Source organism: Amblyomma americanum, chromosome 1, assembly GCF_052857255.1.
Source record: "Amblyomma americanum isolate KBUSLIRL-KWMA chromosome 1, ASM5285725v1, whole genome shotgun sequence".
In the NCBI taxonomy this organism is placed as follows: domain Eukaryota; kingdom Metazoa; phylum Arthropoda; class Arachnida; order Ixodida; family Ixodidae; genus Amblyomma; species Amblyomma americanum.
Genome location: NC_135497.1, coordinates 453,045,234 through 453,066,268, shown reverse-complemented (window position 1 = coordinate 453,066,268; position 21,035 = coordinate 453,045,234). Strand labels below are relative to the sequence as shown.

The 21,035-nt window shown below is 44.7% G+C and overlaps 1 protein-coding gene across 1 annotated transcript in view; it reads left to right on the top strand.

The window, feature by feature from the left end:
* Nucleotides 1-21,035, top strand: part of LOC144116004 (solute carrier family 53 member 1) — a 130,728-nt gene that overhangs the window by 18,403 nt on the left and 91,290 nt on the right. Inside the window, exons 3-5 of the mRNA XM_077650660.1 lie at nucleotides 1,817-1,918; nucleotides 11,143-11,435; nucleotides 15,710-15,811. Coding sequence (XP_077506786.1) covers nucleotides 1,817-1,918; nucleotides 11,143-11,435; nucleotides 15,710-15,811 — 497 coding nt within the window. The remainder of the gene's footprint in view (nucleotides 1-1,816; nucleotides 1,919-11,142; nucleotides 11,436-15,709; nucleotides 15,812-21,035) is intronic.

The window sequence follows — 21,035 nt, the reverse complement described above, 5'->3', positions numbered from 1 at the left end:
TACTAAATGAAGCTAATTAAACACATTTTTTACTGGTAATGCTGTTGTCAAATTTTATTCGCTAAATAAAAGTTTTTAGATAAAATTTGAAACAAAACTGGAAAGGATATGCTTGCATCCAAGAAAAAAAATTTATAGAAACTGGAATATGCAAAATGTCTTCCTATCCAATAGCAAATGCTCTTGTAAAAATCAAAGTTCTAGCTCATTCTTTTTTCCGGCTGTAAATCCATCCTTATAGGCCCCATGCGTTTCGGCTAAGGTGAAACAGTCGGGTGAACCTTCGCAGCGCAACCAGTATCAAATTTTGCCCAAATGTTGTGGAAACACTACAAATTAGACCAATAACATCGGTAACATCAATACCCTGAGTGAAACAAAACAGGTCCAAATAAGAAACTACCGAGGAGGCGCTGCCATCGGTGTTCTGTGCTGATTCCTCGGGTCTTCATCGCCCCTGAAATAAAGTCGGAATGATCAGGTAGCATCCTCAGCGTCACTGTTACCTAGATCGTCAACAGAGCCAACCGTGGACGCAGTTAAATCATGGGATTTGCCACGTTTCAGGGTTTATGCCACGCTGGCAGAGGCGACCATTCTCAGCGTCTGTGCGGTGCTGTTTTCACCAGTAGTTCAAAAATTGCCGCCACACAGAAAAGAAAAAAGACAAACTAAGAAGAAATTAAACTGTAGTTTTCTCTCGCGCTTCAAGACACAGCAGTGGCACAGCATGCTCAATAAGTGCGGAAGCGTTTGAACGCATCGGTCAATAGGTACAGTAGAGAAAGGGTTAAGAAACACACCATGACTTTTTATCTGTTTGCTGTTGGTAGCTTTTTTGCTGGAATGCCCCAAGTGTACTCGATTTGACCCAACAATGTCTGTGTGTGAGCTAGAGCCCGGCCTGGGCCCAGCCTTGGCCCAGCCTGTGCCCCGAAGGCATAATATTTTCAGTCCCTGCCTGAGCCCATGCAGTGCTGTAATAGAGACATACAAAATAGCCTGTGTGAGCACACCTTCTGTGTTTTTGATCTAGAAAGAGTTTAGTTGTCATGGATTGGCATGCTGATAATTTCTTTCTGTGCTCATATCAGCTCCACTGAATGTGATTTCCACGAAGTATATATGGGATGTGTGCATTCGAACGGGCGTTATTAGAAGTCAGCACTGTGTGGTGTGGGGCCCTGCTTCTATTAATTTGCTCTGCTTGTTTCAAGATGTAACATGAACAGGCCCAAATGTTTACATTTGTCAACTTTCCGAATGGTTTCTGAGTTGGGATCATAACAATGGCAGTAACAATTGGCTTAGGCCAGTCTGTTGGCATTTTCCAAGTGACTGGCTAGAAATTCATTTTTTGAGGAGGGCAGCTAATCATCGTGAGCCATGCGAAGTGTCCAAAGTTTTTCGTTGCCTGTGTGCTTAAGCAGTTTGGCTGCTTTAGCTTTAGCCTGGCCTTGGCAGTAGAGTTTGTCTCTGTACCTTCAAACCCCAGAGGCCATCAGTGAAGGAGGTGCAGTAAGGACAGGAAAAGAACAAACATGCGTATTCAACTGTATGCACACTTAGTGTGATTAGAGCAGGCAGTTAGTGTGCAATGGCTGTCATAAAAGGAGCTGCGTCAGCTATTGTGGCAATAGATGAAGGCTGGTGATTTTCATTTCTTGCTTTGGAATGCGTCAAAAAATTGGTTAGGGGAGCACTGTGGGATGCCCATGTTACAACAGTGGTTTGATTGCTTCCCTAAGAAAGTAGAATTGTTGTGTGACTGATCATACTTGCTTGTTTCTTTGCGTCTGCACACATGCACTTGTAGTGGTGGAACAGAGTGTGATCACAAGGTACCTGGCATCATTTGATGAGGATTTCTTCCAATACTGCGACAAGGAGCTGGCCAAGATCAACACCTTCTATTCGGGTAAGCAGCCTGCCTGACATGTTTGATGATATGGGGGAACACGAAGACATTTGTTGCAGTGCGTTCCTGTGACATCCATGTTTCGATTCTGCCTCTTTGGACACATATTGCACGTTGCTAAGACAGGATTGTCTTGCGATTTTTTTTTTCTTGAAATAGAGACCGCTTCCTAGTGGCACATCCATGTGTTGCTTGCTATCTGAGAGATTTCAAAAAGCACAGCCTATTTGCTTTTTCGTTTTTTTTTTTGTCGACCTTCTTTGAAATGCGGAATTTGTGAGTTCGTGCTGTGGTGTGCAAAACTGTTCTGTCTGGCACCCAGAACCTGCACTGGGTTCTTTTTTAAATCAGCACCAAAATGCATCATATTTGTGGTGGTATGCTGTGCATGTTAATAGTTCTTTGCTGTGCAAATTTTGGATGTGAGTACAGTTGACTTCCTTATTGAGATGGTCATAGCTGGAAGTGCAGGTAAAGGGTGTGTTTTGAATTTTCTGCGCATTGCTCACCTCTGTGCTTTAAATGCCTCATAATGGCGGCTTCCTTTCTTTTTGTCCTCTGCCATTGGTACATGTCCACCATCATGGCCTACATCATCGGGATGCCACAACCAGTGGCAGAGGACCAGAAGATAGGAAAGTGAAACTGAATGCTGCAAACAGCATGGCATGTTAACCCTTTCCGGTCGAAATTAAAACTGGTCAATAGAAAAAAATTGATATCCAGAAACTAGCATGTGTAGGAGGAGGGTAATTCTAAAACATCAGAAAATCAAAGTTCCGTCAGTTCTTTATAAGTTTCTTCGCATGATTCCAAATGGAATCATTGGGACTTAAAGGGTGCAAAATGCTTTGTTTTTGTGACTTCTTTGAAAATTTAAATAAATATCATCTGCTTTGAAACTACACTAGTCTCTCCTTACTGTGTGCAGGCCAGTGTGTGGTCCTATATAAGTGGAATTCTTGAGTTGGCTGAAGATAAGCTCTTATTCTTTTGAGACACAGCATGTAAAAGGCAGGGCAACCACGGTGCCTGTATCCAGATTTCCAGCCTCGAGCCCATAGCAACTACTTACTGCAGAAACTAAAAATTTGTTATTAGAAAATCTCACAGAAACAGTTGATCTAGCAGCGTTTGCAATATTCACATGGTGACGGTGCGCCTTTAAGTGGGGGTTTCTATTCATGATTTTTGCCTTGCTCAGCAGTATCGTGCTGGATCTGCAATAAGCATTTTTCCGTGATTACTTTAGTCGCACAACATGAACTGTTAAGCGAGTTGATCGGCTTTTCGGAGGTTGAAAGCTGTATGGCTTTCTGCTTCTGTGTTATGCTTTGTCTTTGGGTTGTAGTTGTGGCTGATCTACTTGCGGTGAATGCTATTTCTTCAACATTGCATTAATCGGAAGCTTCTTCCTTCCTTTCCATCTGAAAAGTGCTTGCGCTGAATGTATGCACCTTCTATGGAAAAAACGTTTACTGTTACGTATAGACATTTGAAAGAGGCAGCATTTACATGACAAAAGCAGTCACAGGTATCTCAAATACGACCGCGCTGATTATTCTACAATAGGACCTCCAGGTCTCAGTGATTCCATTTGGAATCATTATTGTTTGTGCAATATTTTAGCACTTGTAGATGTGTTTAGTCAGAAGAATTTATTTTGAAGGAGTAGTGTGGGGCTTACTTGTGCCCGTCCGTGTGATTATAGAAAAGCAAAAATGGTTTTCTTCTACATGGTGCAAGGGAGGACATGGCACCAGGTGATGGCGACAGCAAAGCGTACGCAGTTTCTATATCCCTCTCCTACCTACTACCATACATCAGTCACGAAAAAGGCCGCTAACCTATGTTGATGAACTGCTATACGTCGGAGCTACTGCAAAAACAGCTGGACTTTCTCGCTCAATTCAAGACTGGTGGCCTCTAAATTTGGTGATTCCAATTGGAATCACTGTGCCTGAAAAGGGTTTGCGGGAGCACTTCGTGGGTCTATACAGTTGAATCTCGTTATAATGAAACAGTCTGTAACGAAATAATGGATATAATCAAGAAATGGCAATTCCTTAGGAAGCTCGGTCTACACGGGCTATAACGAAGCTGTGGCTGTAACGAAGTATTTGCAGGACCCCTTCAACTTAGTTATAATGAGGTTCAACTGTATTTCATCTCATAAGTTGTTTGCTGCACCATGAAAGGTAGAGACAGCAAATGGTTTTTCAAATATTTGAGCAGCGATGTGACTATTTTTCAAACAATTATTGTGACAATTGAAAAGGTGCTTCAGGATGGTGCTTTGAAAGTAGAGTGAGTGTTTCACTAAATGGTTAAATTAGCAGAGAAAGTCTGCACGAACACAGCACTGTGGAGGCTTGCTGTGGAGTAGTACGCCGCCATTTGTAAACATGGTGTCCGCCGAGTCTCCTGCGCGCAGCAGCTGGACACTGGTGCTCTTTCCTTCCAAGGGATGGAGCCACCAGTCCTGAGGTGGGGGGATTGGAGGAACATAATTTACAGCACACATCGTTCTGATTGTCTCAGCTTGCTGCAGCCTTCACAGTGCTGCGAGCAACTTGTAAGATGGAGTATAGGTGGCGTGTTGTAGTAGCTTGTATGGCAGAGTGCCAAGTGCCACTGAGTCATGGCGGTTTGTCAGTTTGGCCAACGATGAGCTGGTGTGCAGCTTCCACAGTTTCAGTAACACGCATTTACAGTGTCCTCCACTGGTGTCTTATCTGGGCGAAGCAGCTGGCAGCCAGGGTTCGAGGCATGAAGTCAACAACTATAGGCTGATATCAATCCTTCCCGTGTTTTCTAAAGGCCTGGAAAGAATAATTCATAACAGTTTGTATTCATTTTGTAATAAACATGGCATTATAACAACATCCCAGTACTGTTTTCAAAAGAACGTATCTACAGAATTGGCACTACTGGATCAAAAAGAGTATATTTTGCACAATTTCGAGATAAAACAATTCGTTGTAGAAGTATTTGTTGACTTCACTCAGGCATTTGATTATATCCATCATAACATTCTCGGAAGCATTAGAGCACTATGGCATCCGTGGGCGTCCACTTACTTTGTTGAAAAGCTATCTTTCACATAGTGTCAGTTTGTTTCTGTTAACACTTTGGTATCGAGCAAGGAGCAGATAATATCCAGCGTCCCACAGGGTAGCATTTTGGGCCCTTTGCTTTTCTTTCTGTATATAAATAATCTGGTTAATATAGCTTCAGAAACTAAATTTATTCTTTATGCTCATGACACCAGTATATTTACTGCCTCTCCAAATGTCAATGACGCAATTGTAGAAGCAAACGATGCCTTGCGAGCGTTAGGTATCTGGACGAGAAATAACCACCTAAAGGTTAACGCTACAAAAACAAAAGCAATAATTTTTCAACCTAGAGGTAGACAGGCCACTATGACTACTGACCTAATATTTAAATCTTCGAAGATTGAAATTATGCACTGCATTAAAGTTCTTGGAGTACATTTTTCCGCGCACTTGCAGTTGGATGACCATGTAAATTTTGTGTTGAACAGACTGAGCAGTACGATAGGGATAGTAAATCGAAACAGGTGTCTTTTACCTGAGAGCGTGAAGTTAATCATGTGCAGGTCTCTTTTCGCATCCTACCTAAATTATTAATTTCTAGTATGGGGCACAACCACAGACGTTAATCTAAACAGGTTACTAATAACACAAAAGAAATTTCTACACATTATTGCTTATGTGCCATACCTGCAATCTATCTCTCAGCTTTTTAAAAAGTTCAATGTACTCAGAGTTAGTGAGCTATGTATGTTTAGTTTATCACGAGAATATTCTAAGTATTAGTCAAAAGCGCGGAAGCAATACCCTTACCGACATTGCCAGACTATGCTTAGCCGATTCAGTATACACCACCAGGTCTGCCCCATTTTGGAAAATATCTACCTGCCAGACTAATTACGGTCGACAAATGCTGCATGATCTGTTGCCACGTATGTTAAAGGACTGTATAAATCAAGGTATCAACATTTCTAAACTGCAACTTTCTGATCTCATTGCCATGTTCTTCCGCTGAATCTTACTCTGTTATTTTCTGTACCATGTGATATGCGCTCAATTGGTGCAGTGTGATGTAGTTTATTTTGATAAGTTGAAGGTTTGTACCACTTGCTATGGTTCCATTTCTATTGTTGTATATTTTGCTTTATACTGACTGAGCTCGCTGTGTCCTAGAACATTGCTTTTTGTGCTGTTCTCGCTGCTGCCACTGCCTGACAAGTGGGGCCAAGGACAACTCAAGCCGTGCTTGAATGGCTTTTCCCTTGGCTCCTTTTTTCACTGTATAGTGAGAAAAAAAAAATGAATGAATGAATGAGTGATGAATGATGCTGCACATCTATGGCAGAGCCAGAAATGCTCTTTAGTTTGATTTACCTGTTGTTTAAAATGTTAAGTTGAAAATAGGAAATTCCTCTTTTTTTTTTTTCTCACAAATTACGGTATTCTCTCATTCTAACTTCAAGGGGCCAGAGGTTTTTGTTTTAATTATCGGAAATGCATCTTAACCCATATATTCCTAGCATCAGAAACGTCGTTTTAGAGCGAAGCGAGCCAGATTTGAGCACTTTCGCTTCAGAACTACTACATTTAGGACACTGCTTTTTTGCACAGTAACTCTAAAAGTTTATTGTGTAAAAGCTTGCATCTGCTAGCATAGGTTAAAGAAGGTCTAAACTTTTCCAGTGCAAGGGTTGTGTTGTGTCCGTTCGGGAAGGTCCGCCAGTCTTGTCTGGATGCCATTTTTAAAATTTGACCCCATCGACTACATTGTAGCTCTGAAAGACAAACTGATAATCTTTGTGCATTGTCATAAGAAAACTAGCGCACTTGGTGAAAGATGTGATTTTAAAGTCGATGTCAAATGTCTGAAGCTTTACCTCACGTAACAAGTAGTGAATTTGCCTGGTATCTAATGTTGTAGGACTGCTCAAAAGCTGATGTTGAGAAAAATGTTTCCACCAATAAAAGAATGATTCTGAATTGTAGAGTGAAATAAAGATTTTATATAGAAAAGTATTAAAAAATTTTCAAATTTTTGACAGATAGATGGATAGATGAAGAGGAGGAGGGAAAGGCAGGGATGTTAACCAGAAAGGGGTTCCGGTTGGCTACCCTGCACTGGGGAAGAGGAAATAGGGGACTAAAAGGAGGAAGAGAGAAGGGGAAAAAGGCATAACACACACACACACACGCACAACGCTGTCACAATTTGTCACTCCATCCAGTCGCTCTCAAGTAGGCAAAGAGTGCCTTGTATGCCTTGAGGGCAGTCGACTGCTGTGGCCACGGACCGAGGATCTTTTGCTCTGTTAATGGGCGAAGATCGAGGCGGTCCAGGGCACAACACAGTGTATGTCTTGCACTCGCAAATGCAGGGCACTCACAGAGAAGATGAGCGATGGTCTCCTCACAACCACAGCTTTCACAGGCAGGGCTGTCGGCCATCCCCATCTGGAAAGCATAGTGGTTGGTAAAAGCAACACCGATCCATAAACGGCATAACAATGTTGCTTCGCGACGTGCTAAGTTACGTGGAAGGCGAAGACGCAATCCAGGGTCCAGTGCATTGAGGCGGAGGTTACAAAACTCCCGTGTTCCACGCTGAAAGTGTGAGCTCTAGCGCCAAAGGGCGAAGCCCACACGCAGCGTCAGTTCTTGATATTGGGATCCTCACTGAATGTCCGTCGTTGTGAGCAGAACGCACAGCCGCATTGGCCTGGTGATTACCGTTAATACCACAGTGCCCTGGCAGCCATTCAAATTCAAATTTTTGAAGTTTTGGCATATACCGTATTTACGCGCATAATTTGCGCACTTTTTATTCAGAATTTAGGGCTCCAAGAAGGGGGTGCGCAAATTACGCGGGGATTTCGCGAGTGCGACTTAAAAAACTCCACAAAGGTCATAACGCGCAATATAGGTATAGTGTATGTTGCTGCATATACGTCAGCACCCGGACCCGCACCCCATGCTGGCCACCCCCCAAACAAAAGTTCACTCAATGAAAATTCCCCCCCCCCCCCCCCCCCCCCTTGCAAGATGGCATGAAGGTGCATGCATGAAGCTGAATAAGATGCTAAAACAGCGTCATCGCTTGCGGCCCAGCCAATTGTTCGGTAGTTCCGGATTCCGTAAGTTTGCTTTCGCAACTTCCTATCAATTATCACACTACACAATTCTTTAACAGTACCGCGCGAGCGTCGATCAAACTGCCTGTCAGCGCCTTATCACGGCGCTAAGCTGTGAAGCCAGCGAGAATAGCCACGTGCGCGCAAGTTTGCCGACACAACGATTGTCTATGGGAAAACTTGTGGGCACGCGGTTATTCTCGCTGGCTTCACCGCTCCGCGCTGTGATAAGGCGCTGACAAGCAGTTTGAAACTTGCCGTATAGTTGTGATATCCCAAGACACGACCGAGCAACCAAACAAGCCGTCAGAGCCACCAAGAAAAGTGTAGCCGGCAGTCGAGTCATATGCATCAGCCAAACAAACAGCAGTGTTGGCTGTTCTATCAGCTGCCCATCCTCCCCGGAAATGCTGCTGGCCGTTCCGAGCGGGGATGCCGCTGGTGCCGCCGCGATTGTAACAGCGGCCTCTAACACCACCATGAACGCCCAGTGCACAAAAGATTCAAAAAGCCTTCCGAACAAACACGCGGAAAAGCTGAATGCTGCTGGGTAGAGCCATAGGGTAGAGCCCGCGTTCATGATGGTGGTCTAGCGCAGCGCGGTGCGTAAAATATGCGAGTAAAAAATGTTTTTTTGTAAACCCGGGTGATAAGTCAAGGGTGCGCAAATTATGCGCGTAAATACGGTATATTGGTTAATATGATCCAAGACTAAATGTGATTTGTGTTATGTACATTTACACATATAAATAGTAATTTAGACCTATTTCACCATGCAAACAAAGCCAAATGCTTTAGCACAACATAAAATGTGGGTGAAAGGCACTGATGTCTTTACTTAACCAGCAGTCTCTGACTGGTTGTATGGTTGAAAAAAAAGTCATCAGTATTGCATTGGTTTCTCAGTAGAGTAAGACCACATAAGTTGTGACCTCAAGGGACTGAACAAAAGGACCAAATTATCCGAAGTTAAAGTTCTGATAGTTTAATGGCTCGCCGCGGTGGCTGAGCGGTTATGGCGCTCGGCTGCGGGCCCGAAAAACGCTGGTTCGATCTTGGCCGTTGGGTCGAATTTTCTAGAGGCGAAATTCTAGAGGCCAGTGTGCTTTGTGATGTCAGTGCATGTAAAAGAACCCCAGGTGGTCGAAATTTCCGGAGCCTTTCACTACGGCGCCCCTCATAGCCTGAGTCACTTTGGGACGCTAAACCCCCATAAACCATAAACAATAGTCAAATGGCTACAAAAGCCTTTCAGAAAACAGTTTTGTAACTCAGCAAATTTAAGTGATGAAAAGATAAGCAATAGTCATTTTTCATTTTAGAGAAAACTGCGTGGCAATGCCGATTTTTCGCAATTCCGTCTTGATGTGCTTCATACCCACTGTCGTGAATATCAAACCAGAACTGCTCCAAAACAGTAAGGCAGCCTCCTTCACAGGTGCGACGCAGTAGCAGTGGAGCCTCCACACAACAAGCAGCTCGTGATGACCGCACATTTTCGGCATACACGACCATGCAGAGGGAAGCAAGAGGAATGCTCATTTGTGCCAGAACAGCGCGATGCCTGAAAAGAAAAAAAAGACCAGGAACATGCCAACCAGAGTTCGAACTGATGCACAGCTGACCTTGGCTCCCTGATGCGCGGTAGTGAATCTCAGAAAACGAAGCTGTGCTGCAACAGAACAACTCTGGTCGACATGGCCCCCCTTCGACTGAGTTAACTGTTTGGAAGGGCCAGATTTTGAGCTCACGCGACGCCGCAAACCTGACGTATCTGACATTGGCCTTTGCTTTTTCGTGTGCCAAGACCGTTGGAGCACGCCTAAAAGTTTGAATTAGGTTAATTTAAAAGAATTTGCGGTATGAATTAAGCGGCTTTAAAATGCATTGAAAATATAGCCAGCCAACCAAAATTTTGTCATTTGTTTGAATTAACCAAAAGTTCAAATTATTCAAGTTTGAATTAAGGCAAGTCTACTGTATGGGAACTGATGAACTAACTTTTGTTGAGATAATGGAAAGTGGTGCTATGTGTATTTGAAAAGGAGTTGTGTCTGCCTCAACAGCTGCCAGAATGTTGTTTTGATGTGCTGCCGTCATTAACACGTGTGTGCATGCATGTCTGGTGACTTTTGGCGCACAACATGCTTTTGACTTTGGTGGTAATGCACTCCAGAGTGTCTCTCTTTGTCGAAAAGACTTTGCGCAGTCATCTGTTTTCTTTCGTGCCATGGTCATTCGAGCAAATGGGTCGGACAGGTTCCGGAAGGTGGGGGTGAAAGGTATGCATGCAGTTATTGCGGCATGTTGGTTAGTTGATTCGTAGCTTGATTCGTATCTATAAAAAAACAGCTGTCAACATGGGAAAGAACATTATTGATGGAAGCGAATGAAGCTGGTCATGAAAATATGAGTACACACTGCATGTCTCATGAGAGCAGTTTGACCAAAAGATATTCTGGAAAAATCCATATCACATGTGCTTGTGCCCATGCAGCTTTAGTTCTGTGGAGCCTCAAAATGTAAAATTAACAGGTTGACAGTCTGATTGCGCCAAACAAAAATCAGTCTTCAATTCTCCATGTGCATTATTTATTATACATTTAGTGACCCATTAAAGAGTTAATTGAGCAGTTCATTTGTGTAGTTATCGAATTTTATCTGTGTTGCAGTGGCTCGGGGGGTTGATGGCATGTACTCACCTGTCTGAGAAAAGTTTAACTCAAATGCTGGCTTTAAAAACAAAGCTTGCTTCGAACACCTTGTGTATAGCGTACCCTGTCTGCAGTTATGAATGTCAGGTACTTGGCAGACATAGTCTTGGAACCTTGTATCAAAAGCATGTGTTGTGAAAGCATCATAGGTGTCTCTGTGTGTCCAGTTTTTCTGCTGCCTTTCCCAAGGGCTAGAAAGAAGGAACCAGAAATTCCTGTGCTCAGAGGAGTTGAAGAGTATGTTTTGTTTTGTGTGTGCACAGTTGTGTAGCATCCCTCATCGGAGCATTGCTTGAGGCTCTGATGGGTCCTGCTTGTTGCTGCAGAGAAACTGGCAGAGGCAACCCGCAAGTTCAGCAACCTGAAGTCCGAGCTGAACAACTACATCAGCAAGCTGGAGTCGCACCGGCTGAGTGGCAGCACGGCAGCGGGTGGTGGGGGCCGGCTGGGTCTCATGCGGGCCTTTGACCGGCAGGCACAAGAGGTCAAGATCCACACGCGCAAGATCCACGACCTGAAACTGGCCTTCAGTGAGTTCTACCTCAGCCTTATCCTACTGCAGAACTACCAGAACCTCAACTTCACTGGCTTCCGAAAGATCCTCAAGAAGCATGACAAGGTGTGTGGCATGGACTAGCATTTTTCTACTTTCTTTATTTTTATTTCTTTATGGAGATACCTACAGCACCTGAATGGGCATTGTCACGTTTCACTGCTGCACCTGCTGTTGCTGTTGGTGCAGGTGGAAGAGTTGAGGCCTGAAGAAAGTGCATGTGTTCGCCCTAAGCAACTTCAAATTCTGAAACTTTATAGGCATAGTGTCTGCGTAGTGGCCGCGGTGGCTCAGTGGTCATAGTGCTCAGCTGCCGACCCGAGAGGCCTGGATTCGATCCCAGCTGCGGCGGTTGAATTTCGATAGAGGCGAAATTTTTGTGTGTACAGTGCGATGTCAGCGCACGTTAAAGAACCCCATGTGGTCGAAATTTCTGGAGCCCTTCACTACAGCATCCTTTATAGCCTGAGTCGCTTTTGGGCGTTAAACCCCCATAAATGAAATCATTTTGGAAGCTGCCTGTAGAATTTGCATGAAATTTTGGTAGCAGGGTGTCTCTATGCTTGTAGAAGGATTTTGCATTCAAATGTAAGGCACAAGAGGAGTGCACAAATTGTGCTGCATGACATTCTTTGGTGGCTATCTTTGGAGAAGCTTGTTTATGGTATGGAGTGTGAAAGAGGATTGGTGAGGAACAAAGGGGCATGCTAAGTGTGGCAAGAGTGTTTTTTGATGTGGGTGCATAGCATGATAATGTAAGTGGCCTGGTTTTTTCCATTTCCACTTGTTTCGTCATTTGCTGTCATCACTTTGCAGAGCTTTGTGTTGCAGAGTAATGATATATTGACCCTGGCTTCTTACTCTGTTGTGGTCGTAGTCCTGTTGAGAGCACAGAGGTTGAAAGAGGGAAAGAGAGGCATTGAACTGCCGTGGCCTCACTTCAGAGCTGTCCAAAAGTGCTGCAAGCAGTAGGCAGTCCACTACACAATGCAGCCACACTGAGGCTATAGACTGTTTGCAGAGAGCAGTTCACACTGTTTGCAACAGGTGGAAAGGTGGCACCACTAGGATGGCCTTTGGAGCTGCCATTGACAGCATTGGTGAGCAGCACGAAACGCTCTGCTTTGATACAGACATGAAGTGTATTTGTGAAGCAACATGCAGGAAAGTAGAGCCAGATTTCTTCGGTACTTCTGCTGGTCATGAAGCTTCCCTGAAAATTTGAAACAGGGAAAGTAGCTGCCGCTAGGGACGCCCTTGACCATCATGAGGCATTGAAGTGACGCCAGCACTGTACTCTATGGCTGATACTTTAGAGGTTGTGGAGAAGGAATTCACTCACAAGTTTAGCAAATGCAAGTGGCCATTGAGTGTATATTTGGCACCGGTGACATGAAATCAACAATTGCTTACATCGTACGACGCGCATGCAGTGAGCAGGATGCACTGGTGTGACCCAGTCTGCCAAGCAATGCTTAGGCAGCCAGCAGCAGTCACCAGCGTCGCTTTTGTGGATAACAAATTAGGCTGTTTCTATTAATATGAATGGACACTGAGCATGCTACTGCTTTAAATGATTTAACTTCAAGTATTGTTCATATTTGAGAAAGCAGGAACAATTAGCAAGAAACACCGGCCTTGTGCGATGTCAACAACCTGACTATCAAGTGCTTCCCAGGCAAACGAACGCATCAACGATTCCTACAGAGTTGTTGCATTGTGTAAACTAGTAAGGATGCATTGAGTGCAAAACAAAAGATATTATTTAACATAGGTAGAGTGCAGCTGGCATTTTATGTCATGCAGATGAGCAGGGGCTGTTTGTACACTGCCATGTGAATAACAACAGTAGCTCTTGAGTGCAGTCATCATCATTGGCCCATTCCTGCGGAAATTTTGCACTCACCTGGTAAATTCTGAATGGTGTACTGTTATCTTGAGGGACCAATTTAATGAGTACAGAAGCTGTTTACTAAAGAAGCAGCAGAAAAACAAGCAGCAATAGCCTTGGTACAGCGTGCGGCGTAAGTTCCGCAACCTCGTGCCACGACGTGACAGCGGCATTGTCCACAAACCAGTCATCGATACAAACGATCTCGCTTGCATTGCAGTGCTTCTTGCAGGCACAGACATGTGGGGAGTTGAATGTGCAGCCCTCAAGTTTCCAGCCTCAGAATGGCTTGCGTCCACTTTTCTCTGTGTTTGCTAGCTGTAGATAAGCAAAGGCAACACCAACACCTTTCCCTGCGTTCCCCTGTACCCAGAGCGGCAGCCAGGTACACAGCGCGTGTACGGCATCCTTCCCAGCACTCACACGCAGCACAACACACAGTCAATGGCAAAAACTGCACACCATTTCACTATGATACCACGAACTCACAACGGTGGCTGCTTTCCCTACTGTCTGCATGGTGCCCTGTGAGGGTACCTAGCACCACAGCATGGCCGCTGCTGGCATCATACAAAGCTCATAAAGTATTGAAGGACTGGTAGAGCTAATGTTCCTGCGTTTGACTGGGGGAATACAGCTAGACCTCGTTATATAGCAAGCAGGCTAAAAATCGTAAAATAGTTCAGTGCAGCAAAATTTGTAATATCAAATTTTGTTGAAAAATGCGTGCAAGAACAGCACAATTTAGTCAGGCGCGATCTCTACTAGAGAAGCAGGGAGACCTTTCCCAAGATTTTGCGGTGTTTTTGAAGGCGCTCGCAGTGATTCCAGAGGCTGCAAAAAACCGAGCGCCAGTTGCTTTGCTTCCCCGCGCAAGACCTCTAGCATGCAATGACAGCAGGCCAGGCGCCAGCAATGGTGGCTTCCCCGCATCACAGCCATGTAGTGTGGAAAAGGGCACATCAGAGCGAAAGTGGCAAAAGCTATCGCAGTTCTTTTTTCACCACCTCCTTGACAGCAGGCATGAGTGAATGGTGGTTACTGCAAGGCTACAACTGTCTAGTTTATGTCGCTGCTTCCAATGCACTATCGGCAGAGGTGAGAGATGTGAACGCATGCTGATCACCGAGCTACTAACCCCCCATGTCACAGTATTCTCCGAGGCACTGTTCACGAGTGTGAGGTAAAAGCGTGGATGCTTGCCGATCCACCATCAGTCCCTTGTGTAGTGCAGCCTGCCATTCGAGCGGGCACTGCTTGGCTCTTGGGAGTTTGACATATCCGTGTCATGGCCGAACGCATTCAGTATATAAAAAGAGAAATTGCATGTGTATGTTGAGACTATTTACAAAGTGTTCGATATAGCCAATAATTCGTAATAATCATGTTCATTAAATTGATGTTCGAATTAATTCACGACATTGTTTACATATGGGGCACTTCGTGGCACAGGCCGCCATTATCTGAGAGCTCTCTGGAAAGTTTATGCTTGCTTATGGGAAGATAAAATGTCCATTAGCTGCTGCAACAAAAAAAAAATTAACAGAATTATCAGACCCCGAGTGCCAGCTTATTTCAGCGCCAGCAGTAGATGCAGAAATGTGAGTAAGCTTGTGATCTTCACAGCAGTGATATATTGCACTGTTGTATCGTGGCCACGTTATTGTCGCAGTTTATTGAAAAGGATCTTTTTGTGGCTTTTAGTGCAAAACGTTCATAATAAAGTCCTTGTGCGGAAAAGGCAGGTCACTTGTAACCTTGCCTGTAACCTTGCTCACATTCGACAACACTTATCCGGTACATCGAATAATCGATGCTTCTAGCACTACGCATATGCACAGGACTGCAGTGAAATTTGTCATGATAGGATTTTGCATATTTCAGCTGACTACATCAAGTTTTTCTCTGCATAAATCTTTCATGTGAGTCTTATTTTGGTTGTGTTAAGCGGTTTGTTTTTTGTGCTTTGCTGCTGGACACGCATCATGGTTGGCCCCACCATCGTGCCTCAGCTCAAGTGTTTCTGGTGCAGCTTTGTGCCCAGCGATATGCAGGGCAACAAATACAAGAGTGTGCAGAGGCGAGGCAAGCAGGAGCATTTGAATTCGAGCTCTGTAAACTGAATGTGTCAGAGGAGCGAAGGTATGCTTGCTCTTATCAACAGTCGCATGGAGGGCAGGTTTTGCTTCCTCACGAGCAGCGAGTTGCAGCGAGAGCTGGAAGGAGGTGGGTTGCAGTCTTGGCCGAGGGGAGTGCAGGGACAGGTCGTTGCTGTATTATGCATTTACTCCTTTGACAAGGTTTGATGCTTGCCCCTAAGTGGCCACTCATGTAGCATGTTTAATTTTTACTGGTGCCATTTCCTTCTCTGCTGTTTATTACACAGTGCCCATATAGGGCTTCTGCTTGTGGTCGGGCTTTGTGGGCAGCATTCCTCTTGTTCACGCAGCTCTTGGGGACAAACCTGGGTGCCCAGTGGCGCCAGGCAAACGTGGAGGTGGCGCCATTCTACACCAACAAGGACATCGACCGGCTCATCCAGGAGACAGAGGTGCGTCTCATACTGCACTTATATCAGCAGCCTGCACTTTTCTTTGCAAGCTGCAGCTGAACAATGGCTGGGTGGGCATTGGTAATTGCAGAATATTAGTCAAGCCAGTGAGTAATCAGTGCATGCCCTTCTTGCGCTGCTGTTAATCCTTCACCAACATGCCAGATTATCAGCGTTAATGTAACATATAAATACTGTGTTGTATCGAAAAGCACGAAACCCGCTATAAAAGATGCCATCCAATCGAGATGTCAGGTGTCTGTATTTAACAAAAATGTGAAATGGAGCCTACTCTCACAAGGGTTGGACAGCTGTGCCATTTGCACCAGTTTAATACAAACACCATTTTCTGCTGTGCCAAAGACCAGGCGAGCCTGATTTTTTTTTTTTTTTTTTTTTTTTGTCCAGTGTGTTATGGCTTTGTGATTCTTGTAGTGGTGTGTAAATATTGGATGTTTTGAATAGCTTGCTTATTGCCCTTGCTATTCAGTTTGATTTGCACCGTACTTTAATTAATTTATCTATTTATCCCATCTAAATAATCGAAAATCCAGGAATTTCTTGTTCGTCCGAACTCGTGGCCAGCCGTCACGGTGTTTCCAATGGCGCTCACTAGTCGCAGCATCTCGCACTTGTCACGTCAGATAACTTGCCCATACCTCACAGAATCAACTGCTAGCACACTACGAAAGCACACATGAGGTAACGCTAAGCATTATAAGATCCAATGCATTGGCAGGCATCGAGAGCCTTGTGGCTGGCGTGGCCGCAGAGCGCTCACGAGTCGGAGCACGAGGTGAAGCACCACGCACGGCATGCCATCGTGTCGGGCAGCAACGCAGGCTATAGGGGCTATCAGTAATGTTCCATTCATGGCATTTTTCTCTTTTTGTAGGGATCTTGAAAAGTAAATTTTGACGAAAGGGAAATTTTTACAGAGTTTCAGAAAATTTTAAGAATGGGCAGCAACGCAGGCTATAGGGGCTATCAGTAATGTTCCATTTGTGGCATTTTTCTCTTTTTGTAGGGATCTTGAAAAGTAAATTTTGACGAAAGGGAAATTTTTAGTTTCAGAAAATTTTAAGAATAAAAATTCCCACTTTTTTTTTTTTCCAAATTGATGAACTTTTCAAGCTGGTGCAGGGAAAAGGAGACTGAAATGAGGAGTTTTGGGCCTTGTTGAGGGAATTTCGGTTGCAGCATTGAACATCACTGGTGGCAGTGATTCCACTGGGTGCTGTACCTACAGGAATCACGAGGAGCGTGTAAAGGATGGTTCCACTTGTGCTATATACCAAGGGACTGCTCTGTGTTTTCTGAGGCGGTGTCTTGTGTTTGGCTAGCAGTGTGGTGCGCCGTTGGTGCATTGTTTTCCGGTGGCAACCTCTGACTCACTCCGCCAGTGCGGAAATATCTAGCCATCTTAAAATGTTTCACAATGTCATGATTGTCATGGTGATGAGTAAAATAAAATGGGTGTGGAATACTACATCTGTTGCTTTTCAAGGCTGTTTTGTGAAAAGCATTTATTGTTTAGTTTAGGCTGTCCACATTTATGTCTGAAATTATTTGATTTGCAATCAATTTTTATTATTGGTATTCACTTTGCTGCCAAACATTTGGTATTGCACATCACTAGGTTCTTGCTGTGAAAGAACAAAGCTGAGTCATAGGTTAGAGGTTCTTGCACTGTTCTGCATATTCCCTTTCTCGATTTGCCTAGCTGTTATTGTCCTAGGAAATCGACTCTGTCCTCACTTAGCTTCACGTTCGGGAACATGCAGTAAAATCTTGATAATTCGAACTCACGTAATTCGAAACCCTGGATAATTTGAAGAATTTTTGCAGTCCGGTAATTTCTGATGTAAATCTGATCAGATAATTCGAAGTCGCAGTCTGCACCAGCTCAGCTAATTCGATGATCTGGGGATCTAGACGGGAATGCCTGATCCCGATTTCACCGCAAACTGGTGAAGCGATGGCACTTCAGAGCCTAAGGCACCGTTTCAGAGTGATAGCAATGCTTGATATGTGAAGCGCCCCAGCCGCAGTACTCCCAGCACAAAAACAAGTCTGTGGTGCAGTTTGCATACCGCGCAAGGGCGTGCCAGCAGAGGCGAGTACGTGCTACTGCAATGCAGCCGTGGATACCGGTTTCGAAGTAACACTTTCTCAGTGCTTCGTCAAGGCACAGCCGAACTGGAGGCAGCACTGCGCACGCTCGGCACTGCTCTCCAGGCTGGCCGTGGTGTCTAGCGGAAACGCTAGCATCGAAGCACCTCCCACCCACAGCAATGTCTATGTGTGTCCCGCGATGCGACCATTCTTGTTACGTGCCCGCGACATGTTGAGTGCAATGCTGGCCTGCACTGTTTCTGTAACGGCCCGGGTGTGGCGTGGTTATAGAGGGTGGTTAGTTTACTAGCATCTTTGGTTACTTTAAGTACCAAATATTGCCACATACAGGTCTACCTTCAGAAAAGAAAAACACCCCCTAAACCTATTTGCAAAGTCTAAGGTAGTTTTGAACGAGCGGTGGGTAGTATGCGCCTCGTGCCAGTACCCATTGCCAGCAAGATGCATGGGGCTCTGTGTGTCGTAAAAAGTTAATTTGTATGCCAATCAGTTCTGTTAGAGAAAATTCCAATTGCACACTGTTTACCTGGCTTGTTCGTGCTGGCAGTCGCTTCCTGAAATGAGAGGTAGGCAGCACGAGAACAGACTTTCTACATAATCTCCTGGGCGTGCATCACACCGAAATTTGAAATTACTGGGCCATTGGCAGTTTGGTTTGCTGCTAGTCAGTCGAGCTGCAAGTAAGTGTAGAAAACAGAGTGGAGCACTGTTTTTTCACTTTTGATCTCCACTGTCTTCAGACTGCTGCCCTTTGTGGCCACATCGTTACGCATTTACGGAGCAATGCCATCCTGGGTGAAACCGCAAAACAAGGTGTGGTCGCAGGACGAAGTGGGAGGGGTGTATGCATCACTTAATGTTTGCAGTCAATTTTTTTTTTTTTGAGGGGGGGGGGGGGGGGGGGGGGGGGGTGGGGGGGGCGGCTACAATTTGGGATGTCAACTTTTACATGGCAACATACGGTCATCGCAAATTTTGTCCTCTAAAGGAAGCGCATTCCTGCTACGAAATTTTTTGTCTTAGTCCCATTTTTTGCTCTATTCGGTTAGTTTGAATATTTTCGTGGTCCCAATGATTTCTAATTAAGGATGTTTAACTTATGCGGTGCGTGTCAGCCAAAGTCATGTGAAGCAAGTGGTACAGAGCAGCTGTGTGTAACAAGCTTTGCTGCACGCGAGTGCAGAAATTGGCTTGTGGCATGATACACGGCACGACCTGTAGATCATGCCAATTGCTAGCTGATGGCATGTTTTTCGAATTTTCGCTGTCCAGATTTTCGGATATCCAGGGTTTAAATGGAAGACTAAAAGAAGATTAAGTGTTTTCTTTTCCAGGTCATTTTTATAAAAACTGCAGTTTTGTGTGCAGATGAAACTACAGGAGACTCCTACCTATTTAGACAGATTTGAAAGAACCATAAAAACTTTTTCGTCTCACCACAAGTTTATCTTATTGTAGGCTCCTCCAGAAAGGATGCGTGAGAATTCTAGGTGTGTCCAGATCTGTTACATGAAAGCAGTGAATTAAGTGGCCTTACAGTGAGAAGGTAATTGCAAAATGAGCACTGATTGCGCTCACCAAAAGCAGGGGAGTGAAAGGCATGACACTAGCCCGTGTGATCTTGCTCAGGAACAGCAATGTTTTTTTTTTTTTTTTGCTCCTTTTTTTTTCTTCCTTTTTTTTACAGCAACTTCTTTTCTGCTTGATTTTTCGGCTTATTGTTTTGCCTCCAGGTGCTCCATGGATGCCCCTCGGGTTGCCATGAATGATCACATAATCGTCTTTTCTTCCATCTCTTATCTCACTCTTTCCGAGGTCAGGCTGTTACCAACTCTATGAACAGGTGTACCACATGCTTTTCAGTCTGCCAAAGGTGACATGCACATGGTGCTGAGGTCTGGTGGTGTCAAACTATACACCACACACACACACACGTCACCTGGCACACACTCCTCAGGCACACATGAAAGGCGTGCGGTGTAATGCCACGCCAGCTGAAAAATCAGTCCCCATCTGCACAACAACTGTTAAAGCTCCAGGTCAGCAAGCAAAGGCGCCTCCTGCTTCTGCCCCTTTTTGTCAGCTATAAGCAATACCTGCTAGATGGTGTTTGCACGATGCTGAGACCTGGCCGTCTGTGCACCATGCAAGCATCACCTGGCACACACGGCACAGATGCAGAGGTGCAGGCAAGCTTTCTTTCACTATTAATTTCTTTTTCTTTTGTGTTAGTTTTGAGAGTGGCATATAGATGCTTGGCAGGTACCGCTAAATGAAGCTGCCAGTGGTGGTCCTGCTGCTGTATTTGCGCCATTCTCATAAATTTGCATTTCCATGAGCCTTTCTGCTCCAAAAGTGGCAGATTGATCAAAAATGTGCCTAAGCTGTGCCAGGTCAAGCAGATGCGCACGAAAGAAAAAATATTTTTGGAGCAGTGAACATTTTCTGCTGGCAACCTATGAAAACTTTTCGTGGCCGAGGACCCCGAGCGCCAGCAGTCAGCGGTAAAATTTAGCGGTCAGTAAGCCCGACCACATGCACGCAGCCGGCAAAACTTAGCTCTTCACACCACAGTGACTGCAGCTGTGTGTGCACCTCAAGTTTACGTTTACCGAAGTTCGTTGTTCAGCCACTTGTAGAAACAACCAGTGTGGACATGCGTTAGTAATTTGCTTTCAGCACATGTGGAGTAAAAGTAAGGCTTTTTAATGCTCCCGAAAAACTGCTGAAAACCGTTCATATCGTAATGTATTTATTTGGTGAAAACCTGAACCTTGGTCATCTGCTTCTAAGATGAAAATTATGTGGCTATGATGATTTCTCATTGTTCCATCGATGCTTCACTGCATGTACCCACTTGAGTATGTTGAAGCATAACTGTTCCAAAATACTAAAGGCCTCGGCGGCCTCCTTGGTTATGTGATGCTGTGGTAGTGGGGTCTCCCCACAAGCGTAGTTGTCGTATGTGAGGAGGCTGCTGCACCTTACTACAGTAAAACCTCGTTACAAGAGACACTGAAGGGACTCGAGAAAGATGTCTCTTGTAACCAAAAATTCTAAGCACTCTCAGGCTTCTGACAAGATCAGT